The sequence below is a fragment of the Felis catus genome, chromosome B1 (assembly GCF_018350175.1).
Source record: "Felis catus isolate Fca126 chromosome B1, F.catus_Fca126_mat1.0, whole genome shotgun sequence".
NCBI lineage: Eukaryota > Metazoa > Chordata > Mammalia > Carnivora > Felidae > Felis > Felis catus.
The window spans coordinates 53,761,124-53,773,256 of NC_058371.1; the positions used below are offsets into that span (position 1 = coordinate 53,761,124).

Genomic DNA, 12,133 nt, shown 5'->3' on the forward strand with positions numbered 1-12,133 from the left:
ATAAAACCAAGAATTTGGTTATTCAGATAAACAGTTATTTTAGGGAAAGATAACATGGTAATAGCACTAAGAACTATAGTCCGAGGGTAGGCAGAGATAATAACAAAATGGTTAACTAAGACATAATTAATTCCTCTATTAGTTACTTACCACAATAGAGACACATGTCGTAAATATATAGAACAAATATATCTCAGGTTATTTTAGTGTGTTTTTAAATTATGCTCAAATTTATTGATGGAAAATAACATGTTTTGCTCTTCTTTGCATTAATAGTTTCCAAATTATTAATGCATAATTTATATAAATTACATTTAAGGAAGTATTTATCTTCAACTGAATTTTTCCTTTAGCACTTACTTTAAAGTAAATGTAAAGGCCTCTGGACCAAATAGCACCTGGCTCTAAATAAGTACTAAACAGACCCATCAATGAGTAAAGAAGGTTTTTATGTGAGACAAAAACTTCTCCTGTATTATCTCAGAAACAATTGCTAGAATCAAGTGAAATAATAGATGTTTGAGTACTTTCAAAGTAGGAAGTGCTAATCAAATGTGAAGTAATAAGATTACAAACTATTTCCTGGTAAGTATACTCTCATGTTGCTTCCAGATGCTTACAGAAACTATATTTTCAGAAACCAATTTGCATATATGATTTAGGATCCCTTCTCACTGTCATGGAAAATTTAGGACAGAATATAAAAAAAAAATGTGACATTTGATACCATACAAAGACCTATTTTTACCAATTGCTGCATTTATTTTACAACCAACTAGGCAAATTTACATGTATAGAAGTGCGATTCCATCTTGAACGACAAATGGGATACTATCTGATCCAGATGTACATTCCCAGTCTCCTGATCGTGATTCTATCCTGGGTTTCATTCTGGATCAATATGGATGCTGCTCCAGCCAGGGTAGCCTTGGGAATAACTACTGTTCTGACTATGACCACACAGAGTTCAGGATCTCGAGCGTCCTTACCAAAGGTAAGTGTGCTAAATGGACATACACATACATTTGCACAAATATTTGCAGATAGAAAATATTTTTACATTAGAAAATTCACATAGATACAATTGCCAGCTTTCGTCATTTCTTTGTCAACAGGATGTAGTATTGATTACTAATTTTTAAGGTAATATATAACCAAGGAAAAAAACTTGTAAATCACAGAAATAGATGGGGAAGATTTCTGTAAACCAATGATATCTTCCTTTGCAGTTGTGTTATAATCCCCAGTTATTTATTTTTTTTTTAAATTTTTTCAACGTTTATTCATTTCTGGGACAGAGAGAGACAGAGCATGAACGAGGGAGGGGCAGAGAGAGAGGGAGACACAGAATCGGAAACAGGCTCCAGGCTCCGAGCCATCAGCCCAGAGCCTGATGCGGGGCTCGAACTCACGGACCGCGAGATCGTGACCTGGCTGAAGTCGGCCGCTTAACCGACTGCGCCACCCAGGCGCCCCTATCCCCAGTTATTTAAATATCAGTAACACTCTTATACATTGTGGAATTTTTTAATCTATAGATTTTTAAACATTTAGAGATCTATAAAACATGTGTGTAAGTGAAATCTACATAGTAACTTTACATGGTGGCCCAATACTCCATTGCATGGATGTGCTGCTATAGTAATATACTTACTATTAGGACAGACACAATAATGAACTTTAATATGATGAACATTATATTCATGAATACGTATGTGTGTGTGGTATGTATGTGTATGTATGTGTGTGTGTGTGTGTGTGTATAGCTTTACATATACTTTGCACTTTTCCTTAGTATAAATTCTTAGAACTGGATTCACTGTACTAATAGCTGTACGTATTGATATGTATTGCCAAATGTATCTCAAGAAAAATTCACCGCAGTTACTCCTACAAGTATTGTATGAGGGCACCCATAGTGCTATATGTAGCATTTATTATTTTTGTGGATTTTTTTTCTCCTCTGGCTTTTAAGTTGCCATAGGTCAATAAAAAGGAAAGCTTGTCTAATATGATTTTAGTCCATGCTGAGCAGCCAGAATTAAAATAAACTGTTCTCTCTATGAAGTTTATAAAAGAACCCAATATTTCCTTTTACAACATATGCTGAAATAAAACATAGGAAGCTTTTTTAATCCATTTAGCAAAATAGCAATAGAAAATTATTTTCCTCTCCTAAATGACTTCTAAGAAAAATTTCTAGTATCTAAATTAAGTAATCCTGTCTAGCTTCCAACAAGCTTCACTATTATTTTCATTACGATCATAGAGATGTAATAGAATATAGTAGCTTTTCTTGTGCATTTGATGCTATCTATCTGCAATGCCAAGCAAATTATAAATCTACGGTCACGGCTTCCTTAACTCTTACTGAATCACATTGTATGATTCAATTTATTAGATTAAAATGCCTAAATAAATAAAAGCTGATGGCAGGACATTTTATCACTAAAATGTTACTTCATATAGGAAGAACTTGACATTTAACAATGCTCACACTGCCTAGATAAAATTTAATGGTTGTCTTTCAAAATAAAGTCTACTTTTATTGACAGTTAATTGAATTTTCAAAATGATCCATATCAACTAGTGCTTTAGAAAATATTGTTCAAGTGAAAATTATAAGTCTGCTTATAAGATTAAGTTAATAAGTCTCAATGATTATTTATATAGGTGTAAATGTCTCAAGGGCTCTGATTAAAATAGTTGAAGTCCTATAGTCAATTTGTAAAGGAAATTGCCAGTTTACTCATTGATTTTCTTCATGAGTTAAACAAAAATGAAAGCACATTCATTCTGTAAGTTGTCAACTAGAAAGAAGACAACAAAATGCTCCATTTCAGAAAGCAACAGCTTCTATGAGACACAGTATAAAGACATTTGAATACAGACATTGAGGCAGAATTGGGAGAGCATGAAGTTCTGAGTGGAAGAAACAGAAATAAAGAAAGCAACAATGTTTTTTTAAACAAAAGAATAGAGACACAAGGTTTTTTTTTTTAATTTTTTTATTAACTTTTTATTTATTTTTGAGACAGAGAGAGACAGAGCATGAACGGGGGAGGGACAGAGAGAGAGGGAGACACAGAATCAGAAGCAGGCTCCAGGTTCTGAGCCATCAGCCCAGTGCCCGACGCGGGGCTCGAACTCACGGACCGCGGGATCGTGAAACTGAGCCGAAGTCGGACGCCCAACTGACTGAGCCACCCAGGCGCCCCGAGACACAAGTTTTTTTAAAAAGAAAGAAAATCTTGGGATGTCTTTATACTTTTTCTTAAGATATAAGAAATATTTTTTTAAAAAATCATTAATTTCACTATGATCAGGGAAGGAATAAATTTTCAATTATGAGTTAATTATATACATAAATGTATACAAAGCCTTTACATCTCTTAAATCATAGAAACAATGACCACAATGGAAATGTGATAACAGATTTAATTCCAACCCACAAAAAAATAATTGATTAGCAAAGTAATATCTTAAGAGAAAGTGACCGTATCATTTTAGGCTTTGTGATAGTTAAGGAATGGGAGGTTGAACATATTGTTATTATTTTTTTAAGTTTATTAATTTATTTTGAGAGACAGAGAGAGAGAGAAAGAGAGAGAGTGAGAAAGAGCACATGTGAGGAAAAGAGAGAAGGAGAGAGAGTCCCAAGTCTGATGTGTTGCTCAAATTCATGGACAGTGAGATCATGACCTGAGCCCAAATCAAGAATCAGATGCTTAACTGACTGACTCACCTAGGTGCCCCAGAACATATCCAGTTATGTATATTAGAATTCACTGATGATCCAGGATAAACAACAAGAATTAACCTATTCGAAGAGATCATTCAAAAGAGGAGAAAATCTCTTGAAAAATGAAATTTTTATCCTGTGATTTTGGGGTGCTAGAAAGACAAGAGGTGAGGGCCCACACTTGCCTTTGGGAACAGATGACTAAATCCTACACCTTAAGGCCTGCTATATTCTCAACCTCACAAAAGAACCTTCAAGATGTCTAAAAATCTTGCCCCTGAAATATCCACCATTCTCCTACTGACAAAATCTAGGAAGGAGGAAAACAAAATTAAATTCAGGAAACCAATAGAAGATTATCAGACAGAAGAGGAAGAAACAATAAATCATTAATTTATGGTAATTGCTTGGTGTTTTGTCCAGGCTGTGTGCCAATGCATCTCCTGCAGGATACGAAGGAGCTTGGAAATCAGTCAAGTAAGGGTCAGGGTAGAAAATTGGAAAGTCTCAAAGGATATACCTTAGCCAGCACCTTGAGAACTGCAGAGCTGAAAAGATTCCTCTCTGATATTTCCTGTTGCATTGCCCTCTACAGTGTCATAATAAATCAAGCATGTAATAGTCCAAAGCAAAAAGACCCCTGTGATTCATTTCTGGGAATGTGGAACTATATGGAGTTTCTGCAGGGCCTACATTAAGTGACAAGAAGAGGGTGACAATACAGCCTATTGCCAGCAATTTTATAAAGTTGTATAACTTTAGGGACACTCTTCAACACTGTGTGCTTGGAGCAGAATGAGCGAGGGAAAAAAATGGTGATGACCATGGAGCCACGTCATGGACGGTCTTATAAACCTTAATGAAGATCAGGTTGATTTTTAGTGGATTTTGGAGGGATTTTGATGAGAGCAGTAATCATTCTGACTTTTATTTGAAGATCAGATAGAAAGGGTAGAAGTGGAAGCAGAGAAACTCCAAACAAACAACTGTAGTCTAGAGCAGGTGATGGTCTGGCTAGACTGATAGCCATAGAGGTGGAGAGGAGCAGATGTATTTAGAAAGAGGTAAGTGTTTTAAAGAAAAATGTATTTGGAAGTGAAATACATTATGACAGGGGACACTCAGGCCTCAGACTTCAGGGAGTAAACCTATAGCTGGATAGGGAAGCAGAATAGAGATGATTTTCCTAAGAAAGAAAGAAGGCCCAGAAAGAAGGGAAAAAGATGTATTTGTGGTTGGCCCTCCTCCTCCAGTTGGAAATAAACCTGAATATTCAGTCTTCTTTTTCTTTTCTTTTCCCAGGGCCATCTCCCCACCCTCCTCTCTCTCTCTCTCTCTCTCTCTCTCTCTCTCTCTCTCACACACACACACACACACACACACACACAGAGAGAGAGAATAGATTAGACAGCTGAATTAAAGGCAAGACCCACTCATGTTAAAACTTTACTCCCAAACTCTGAGATCTCAACATTTTGGGATTTTTTTTTTTTTTTTTACATTTAGAAAAGCGATCTTCCCAGGAGACTCAGGTTTAATCAGAGGTGAAAGAGAAGATGGTAATAATCATTTAATTAGTTTTGAGTATATATTTGATTTATACTAATACGTAGTTAAAATCTTGGCACTGAGGGAATTATATTTTTTATTATGTCTAGAGATGGATCAGAATAGAGAAGATTGGTCGAAGGGACAAAATATAATTTTAATTTGGAAATTATGGGTTCTAGCACGATTCTGCACGAGGGAATTCTGGGAAGATCTCAGCTATATAGCAATATCACATACATCTTACTTTTTCTTTCCTGCTTTCAAAGATCAGTTATTTCTTCTTCAAATCCTACTCCTATCCCTTTTTCATTCTCTTTCATTGGGACCAGCAAAGGTCCAGCTTTGTTACATGTTTTCGGTTTTATATCATCTGCAGAAGTACACAAATATTACCATGCACACCCTAGATTAGTCTTTTAAAAATGAGTTTCAAACTTTTGTAATAACAGAGAATATTTAAAGATAACATGCTGAACAGACAGATGTATGTGCATGTGCCCCCACCACCCCCCCAACACACACCCATACACAAGCTTGGCAGAGGCCAGAGAGTCTCTAGACTCCAACTTCATCCAAACCCTAGCTAGCTCTTAACACAATATAGTCTTAGAACCCAAAACCATTTCAGTAAAGTTGCAGTTATTCCGTATAACAACCAATCCCCAAGTCTCAATGGTTTACCACATTTATTCTTGCTCACAGCCTTGTTAGCTGCCTGTGAGCAGCTCTCTTCTGGGTTTGTCTGAGATTGGCTGACTTGGGGGGACTTGGATCTAGGCTGTGGAGTAGGTTCTGTTCCCTGTGTCTCCCCATTTTGGGAGTGGAGGTGTGGGTAGCATGTTCTTTTCACGGAGGAGTATAGGAAAGCAGGAAGGCAAGCAGGAACTTGCAGTGCTTTTGCTCAGAACTGACACAGAGTGACTTCTGTTCTCATTTTGTAAGTCATACCAGGTTTCATAGCCAAACCCAAGTCAAGGGGGGGTGGGGAGTGGACTCCACCCACAGGGTAACCTTGAACAGGAAAGGAGAAAAAAAGGATTGTCAAGAAATAATCTTATCTACCTTAGGGACAATGGTTTGTTAAAACTGTCTGTCTCCTTTCCTAGACCTGACTCTGCCATATTAGTAAATACTCAAGAAAACAAGGGGAGAAAATGGGATGGGGAGAGGAAAGAGTGAGGAGTTCCTGGAAGATTCTATGCCACTCTGCCCTCACCACTATGGACATCTCATTTGGAGCAGAGCTACTAAGTGTTAGAAAATAAGAAACACTAGAAATTTCAAAGGTGGACTGCCAATTAAATATTTCACACAAGCTCAGAAGCCTGTAGGCTTTGAAAATCTCAAATTCCGCACTAAAAGCTGTTTATCTTAAATAATTTCTTTTTGCTTTTTTTCCCCCAACTTGGGAAAACCATCAGAAGTAAATTTTTGAGAGAACAAAAGATTTTTTATAGTTCTATCCTCAGAACCTAAGTCAGCACATGATATATGTCTACTGAGTAAATATCATGCAGATATTTAAAGACTAGAACTTTTAAACATTTACTTAGTACTCAGGCTAAACTTGGAAAAGAAGAGAGTTTGTCATTTTATCATGTCTTTCTAAAGGAATGTAAAAATTCAAGTGAATTACTCTTGTGTATAACCATATTTTTCCACTTGAGAATCACCAACTTACTGACAAAAATTAAAGATTGAAAGTATCTATTTTACAGTGTAATAAAAATATTGATTTTAGAAGATATAACAAAGATAGCTTTTATATTAAGTTTTCACTCTTCCTAAAAACATAATTTATAGAAGTGATTACAAATGTTAGAAAATAGCAATTGAACTATTATATATTTATTTGGATACGATGGTTGTATGGGGACACAAAGATCTGTATGTGAGATTGCATTGAAAAGAGAAGGATGGAAAGAAACCTGGAGGGATTATACTCACTATTGTGTTCCTATCTAATTAGTTTTCATTCTTCTAAAAAAAAAAATGAAGTTTTAAAGGAGAGTAAATTGCTGGGTCACCAAGGTGACTCAGTCGATTAAGTGCCTGACTCTTGATTTCAGCTCATGTCGTGATCTCTTGTAGGATATAGCCCAGGCTCTGTGCTGACAGCAGGGAGCCTGCTTGAGATTGTCTTCCTTTCTCTCTCTCTGTCCCTCCCCTGCTTGTGCTTCTCACTCTCTCTCTCAAAATAAATTAATAAACTTTTAAAAAAAAGCAAATAAACTCTCGAACTGTGAGAATCATGACCTGAGCCAAAACCGAGTTGGATGCTTAACTGACTGAGGCACCCAGGTGCCCCATTAGCAATTGTATTCAACTTATAATAGAATATCTGATGCAAGCAATACATTTATTTTTTTTAATGTATCAAATATACTAAGAGTTTGATTTCATATTATATTCACCTAGGGAAAAAAAGAAAAAATAAAAAGGCATAGAAAATGAAAGAGTCATTTCTTCATACCTTTTTTGTTAAAAATCACAGAATATAATGCATGTGTATGTCTTCCAATTTTATTAGTGTTTTATCTATTATCTATAAACAGATAATTCCTAAACATAGGGTAGTTCCTAGAATAAGAAGGATAGAAATTGATAAATATCACTGATAAATATCACTGATAAATAACCTTAGATCTACATTTACTTGGTTAACATAAATTTACATTTACTTGGCTTCCTAGATCTCCCTAAGCTGAAAATTAACAAGTATCAAGCCTGTCTTCTGATAGGTGACACAAAGTCAGAGCCACTGCATATATTCTTAAATCTGATGGTCCAATTATGAAAAAGCACATAATCAAATGGCAAAGTTTAAATTTAGAAAATGATAAAATACAATGGCTTTGGCATCAGATTAAATTTAAAAGCAAAACAAGTATATGCCACTTTGAGACAATTTTACCTAAATAATGTTTTAGTAACTCCTTTTTCCACATTCACATACATCCTAGACTCGTACCACAAACCTTCCAGACAGATTAAAATGGAGTAAAACTCCATCTCACCAGCAGAATAAAGAACATGGTCCCTAAATCAGTGTGGTTAAGCAACTAACAGGTTTCCTCTGTCTTTATGATTCCTGTTTGAAGTTGTAAATGAAGGTCTTAGAACTCTTAGTTCTAGTTGTAAATGAAGGCTCTTAGAACTCAGAGAAAAGGGGACTAGGAAGGTATATGGTTAAAACAAAGATAATATTATGGAAACAAAGAGACTCCTGTACAAAAATACAGAGGAGAAAGAAGTCACAGGTATAATTCATCCTTAATTGAGCAGTTAAAACAGATAATATATAAAGAAATGCCAGTAACTAACAGCATGCACCTAAGAAATATTTCCACTGGTATCTAGATTTTACAGTTTTATTTAAATGTTAGACATAACAGCCTTACCCTGTAGAAGGGATGATGGAAAAACTCCCATAACTGAGGGAGAAGTCAGAGATAAGTAGATGACCTTTCCAAATCCCTTAGCCTTTGTGATTGCACCTTTCTTATCTGGTGACTGGAGGGATTGGCCAAGTCCATTACTTAGGAAATAATGCAGTTCTGCTGTATTATGATTGCATCTCTTAAAATAAAAACCTTTATTTGGAAAAGAAATACTGTACTTGAAGCACCATTCATTTTCTAAGGTTTCTGAGGGTCATAATCAGTATGAATGCAACAGCAGTTAGCCTGGGCCATTGGGAGTAGCTCTCCAGGGTGATAAATGGCAAAGTTCACAAAATCTTGTGCTGTGTGATTCACTGCCTCGTGTTCCAAGAAGACAGTTTTTCACATAGTTTCTTTTATTTTTCCATATCCAATTTATACTACTTTAACACCTATTTCTAAAACAGTGTTTATTCTTTTCCTTTGTTCTTATTCTTGTCTCTCTCTCGTCTTAGGTCTTAAAAGAAGCTCAAAATGATTTTGAGACTAATGTTTTTTCCTATAAAAGTTACAAAATGGAAAGTTCTTATACGGGTTTTACACCAGGGAGAAATGTAGGATCAAATATACCACAATCTGGATTTTACAAAACCAGATTGAGGAATAGTCAGTGTGATCTGAAAATTCCCAGAAAAAAGCTGTGACACAGGCAGGAAATCTTTCAGTGTATCTCAGAAGAAAAGCACTTCGTTGTATGCTTGAGTCATTTGTCCATTCCACAGCCAGAACTGTTCATCACAGTTTACTTGACAATTCTAAGGAACTGGGAGTATCTACCAAGATTGACTGCCATTAAAGTGAGAAAAATCACCCCTAATGAAAGGGTTATTTTAGCTAATCAAAAGCAATATAATGTGATGTTTTACTCTGCCTCTTTCTCAAAAACAGCAAACTTAGATTGAGAAGAGAATTGACAAAATATTCACTCTCAAATGTTTGCTGGAAAATCTCCCTTCCCTTCCCTGCCCTTCCCTTCCCTTCCCTTCCCTTCCCTTCCCTTCCCTTCCCTGGAGTGCCAACATGTAGGTTTGTATGAGATTTTGTGAGCCTCAACTCCTGGTTCTGGTCTAATCAATTTCTTGTTCTTAAATTTAAGTCGTGTTGCTTATAAATGCATTTTAAAAGTCTATTTCTGGAAACTATTGGCTAATAATAGTCTTAGTTATAATTTGTAATTTAATAACTATAATTTACTATAAATAAGTAGTCTGGATTATAGTCTAATAAATATTTACTCACTAACGCACTGTCATCTGTGAGCTGTAATCTAAGGCATTATCGGTCCCAGTAGACAATCCTTTCAACCACCTCTATGCGGAGTAAAGTAAAGGCATGTATCTTGGCCGTCTTCTTGACTACACCGTTTGGTGCCATACTTGTAACACAACTCACCCAATGACCTTGTAAAGGAATGTTTTCTAAAATTTCTGCTACTTAATAATCTTACCAAAAGCTAGGGTCAAGGTAAATATATTTATGAAGGGTTGTCTGAAATGTATGCAACGCATATCTACTCTGAATTCCGAGAACGCAAAATCAAATGGCTTCAGAGGGCATAGGCACAAATAAGTTAACCGCAGAGTGTTCTGGTATAGCTATTAAGTGTGGAGATGAGCACCATGGTTAACTGGGAGGTGCCTTCCATACTTAGAAGCACATTCCTTTTCTTCTTCAAGGCACTGTGTAGCACGGGCAAACTTATTCCCGTGCCTAAATTTGGCTTGCAGCCTGCCTGTCTTTACTTGCCACCAGGTAGGCAATATACTATCTGTCCTAGATTACGTTAGCGCTTCGGAATGCTACCTGGACTCTATTTTCTATATCCCGTCACAACTGATTTTACTGAATTCTGACCTGACACTAAGGTTTGAGGAAATTTTTGGCTGGAGATCAAGGGAGGTTTCTGCCGCATTTTAATTAATTAATAGCTTTGTTTTTTTTTTCTTTTTTTTAAATAAAGCAGTGAGTTTTGCTCTTCAACAAAGCTGTTGTAGTTCTCTATGGAGACATCGTAAAACCGTGATTAGATCCTATCCACACTGTCCTCAGTTCTGTACCTGTAGGAATCCGGAATCCTTGTTTTTGTTTCAGAAATAAAACTAGTGGAAACCTTCCCACCCCTACTCCGTCTGCCACTCGTGCTGGCTTTCTCTTCCTTCCAGGCACATGGTAAGATTGTACCTCTTAGTTCTACTGTAGGGGCTGACCGGAAAGAGTGCTGGCTGATGAGTTTCGAACACAGTGAGCTGTGCCACTTCTAGCCTGAAGTATTTGTTAGCAAACACGAGACCCACCAGTGCCAGGTTTTCCTGTACTGTCGCCGCTGCCAATGTTCCAGATGATGACTGCCCTATCAGCTGAGGTCCCAGTAAGAATGACAGTGACAAGAGTCACCATGTAATTCAAAGTGGACATGCAGTGTCTTTTATTGTTCTTTGTTTCATGCCAGTGAGATTTGGGGATTATGGGGATTATGGAGATTTGGGGATTACTGTGTCCTATCCTAGCTTGAATCCTTATACCTACTTCCTTGCATCATTGGTAGGATAGATGTAGAGAAATTCAGGCTTAGACAAGCTCCCCGAACATGATTGCTCCCCAAGGTCAAGGAAATTTGATTCATTTGATTCTAGTCTTTATAGCCAGGATGACTGTGACTGATAATGATAAAGTCCAATTATATATATATATATAATATTATATAATATATATTAATAATATATATTATAATAATATATAGTTATAATATGTATTATTAATATATATTAATATATAATTGTATTTTATCATTATCAGTATATATATGTGTGTGTATGTGTGTATGTATTTGTGTATATATATATATGTGTTTGTATATATATATGTATATGTATATGTATATATGTATATATTTATATATATATATATATATATATATATATATATATATTTGGGACACAAAAAGCAGACTGTCTCTATTTTCTAATGATAACATTAAAAGTAGAATGAATGCATAATCTTTCTGGGAAAAAAACTGACATAAGAAGTCCATAGAACATAATAATTCTTATATTCCTTTCTCTACATTATAAAACATTTTTTAGAATGAGAAAGACAAGGTCTTGCAGTAACCTAGCTTTGCATATTCAAATGATAATTTATCAAACTGATCTCTTCTTAGATTATCACATGACAAGTAGGGAATGGTTTCCCTGCTCATAAAAACACTTCATTTTAACTAATGTAAGAATGTTGTTGAGGGGACTTTCATTGCATTTCAGAAGATAAAATGCTTTCCTGATCTGGTTTTGCTTCTTCAGAGCAACTGGTTTGTTTTATGTGGTAAATACAACGCTCACGTCTCTTTTTCTACATTGTTTGCTAGGAAGCTGTTTGTAAGATTTTAGAAACAGCATAT

General features: G+C 35.8%; 1 protein-coding gene across 2 annotated transcripts in view; it reads left to right on the forward strand.

Annotated features, from left to right (window-relative positions):
• The window catches only part of GLRA3 (glycine receptor alpha 3), a 199,553-nt gene that overhangs the window by 161,689 nt on the left and 25,731 nt on the right, over positions 1–12,133 (forward strand). For both annotated transcript variants that reach the window (XM_023252660.2, XM_023252661.2), the window contains exon 7: positions 780–994. In XM_023252660.2, the coding sequence (XP_023108428.1) occupies positions 780–994 (215 nt within the window). The remainder of the gene's footprint in view (positions 1–779; positions 995–12,133) is intronic.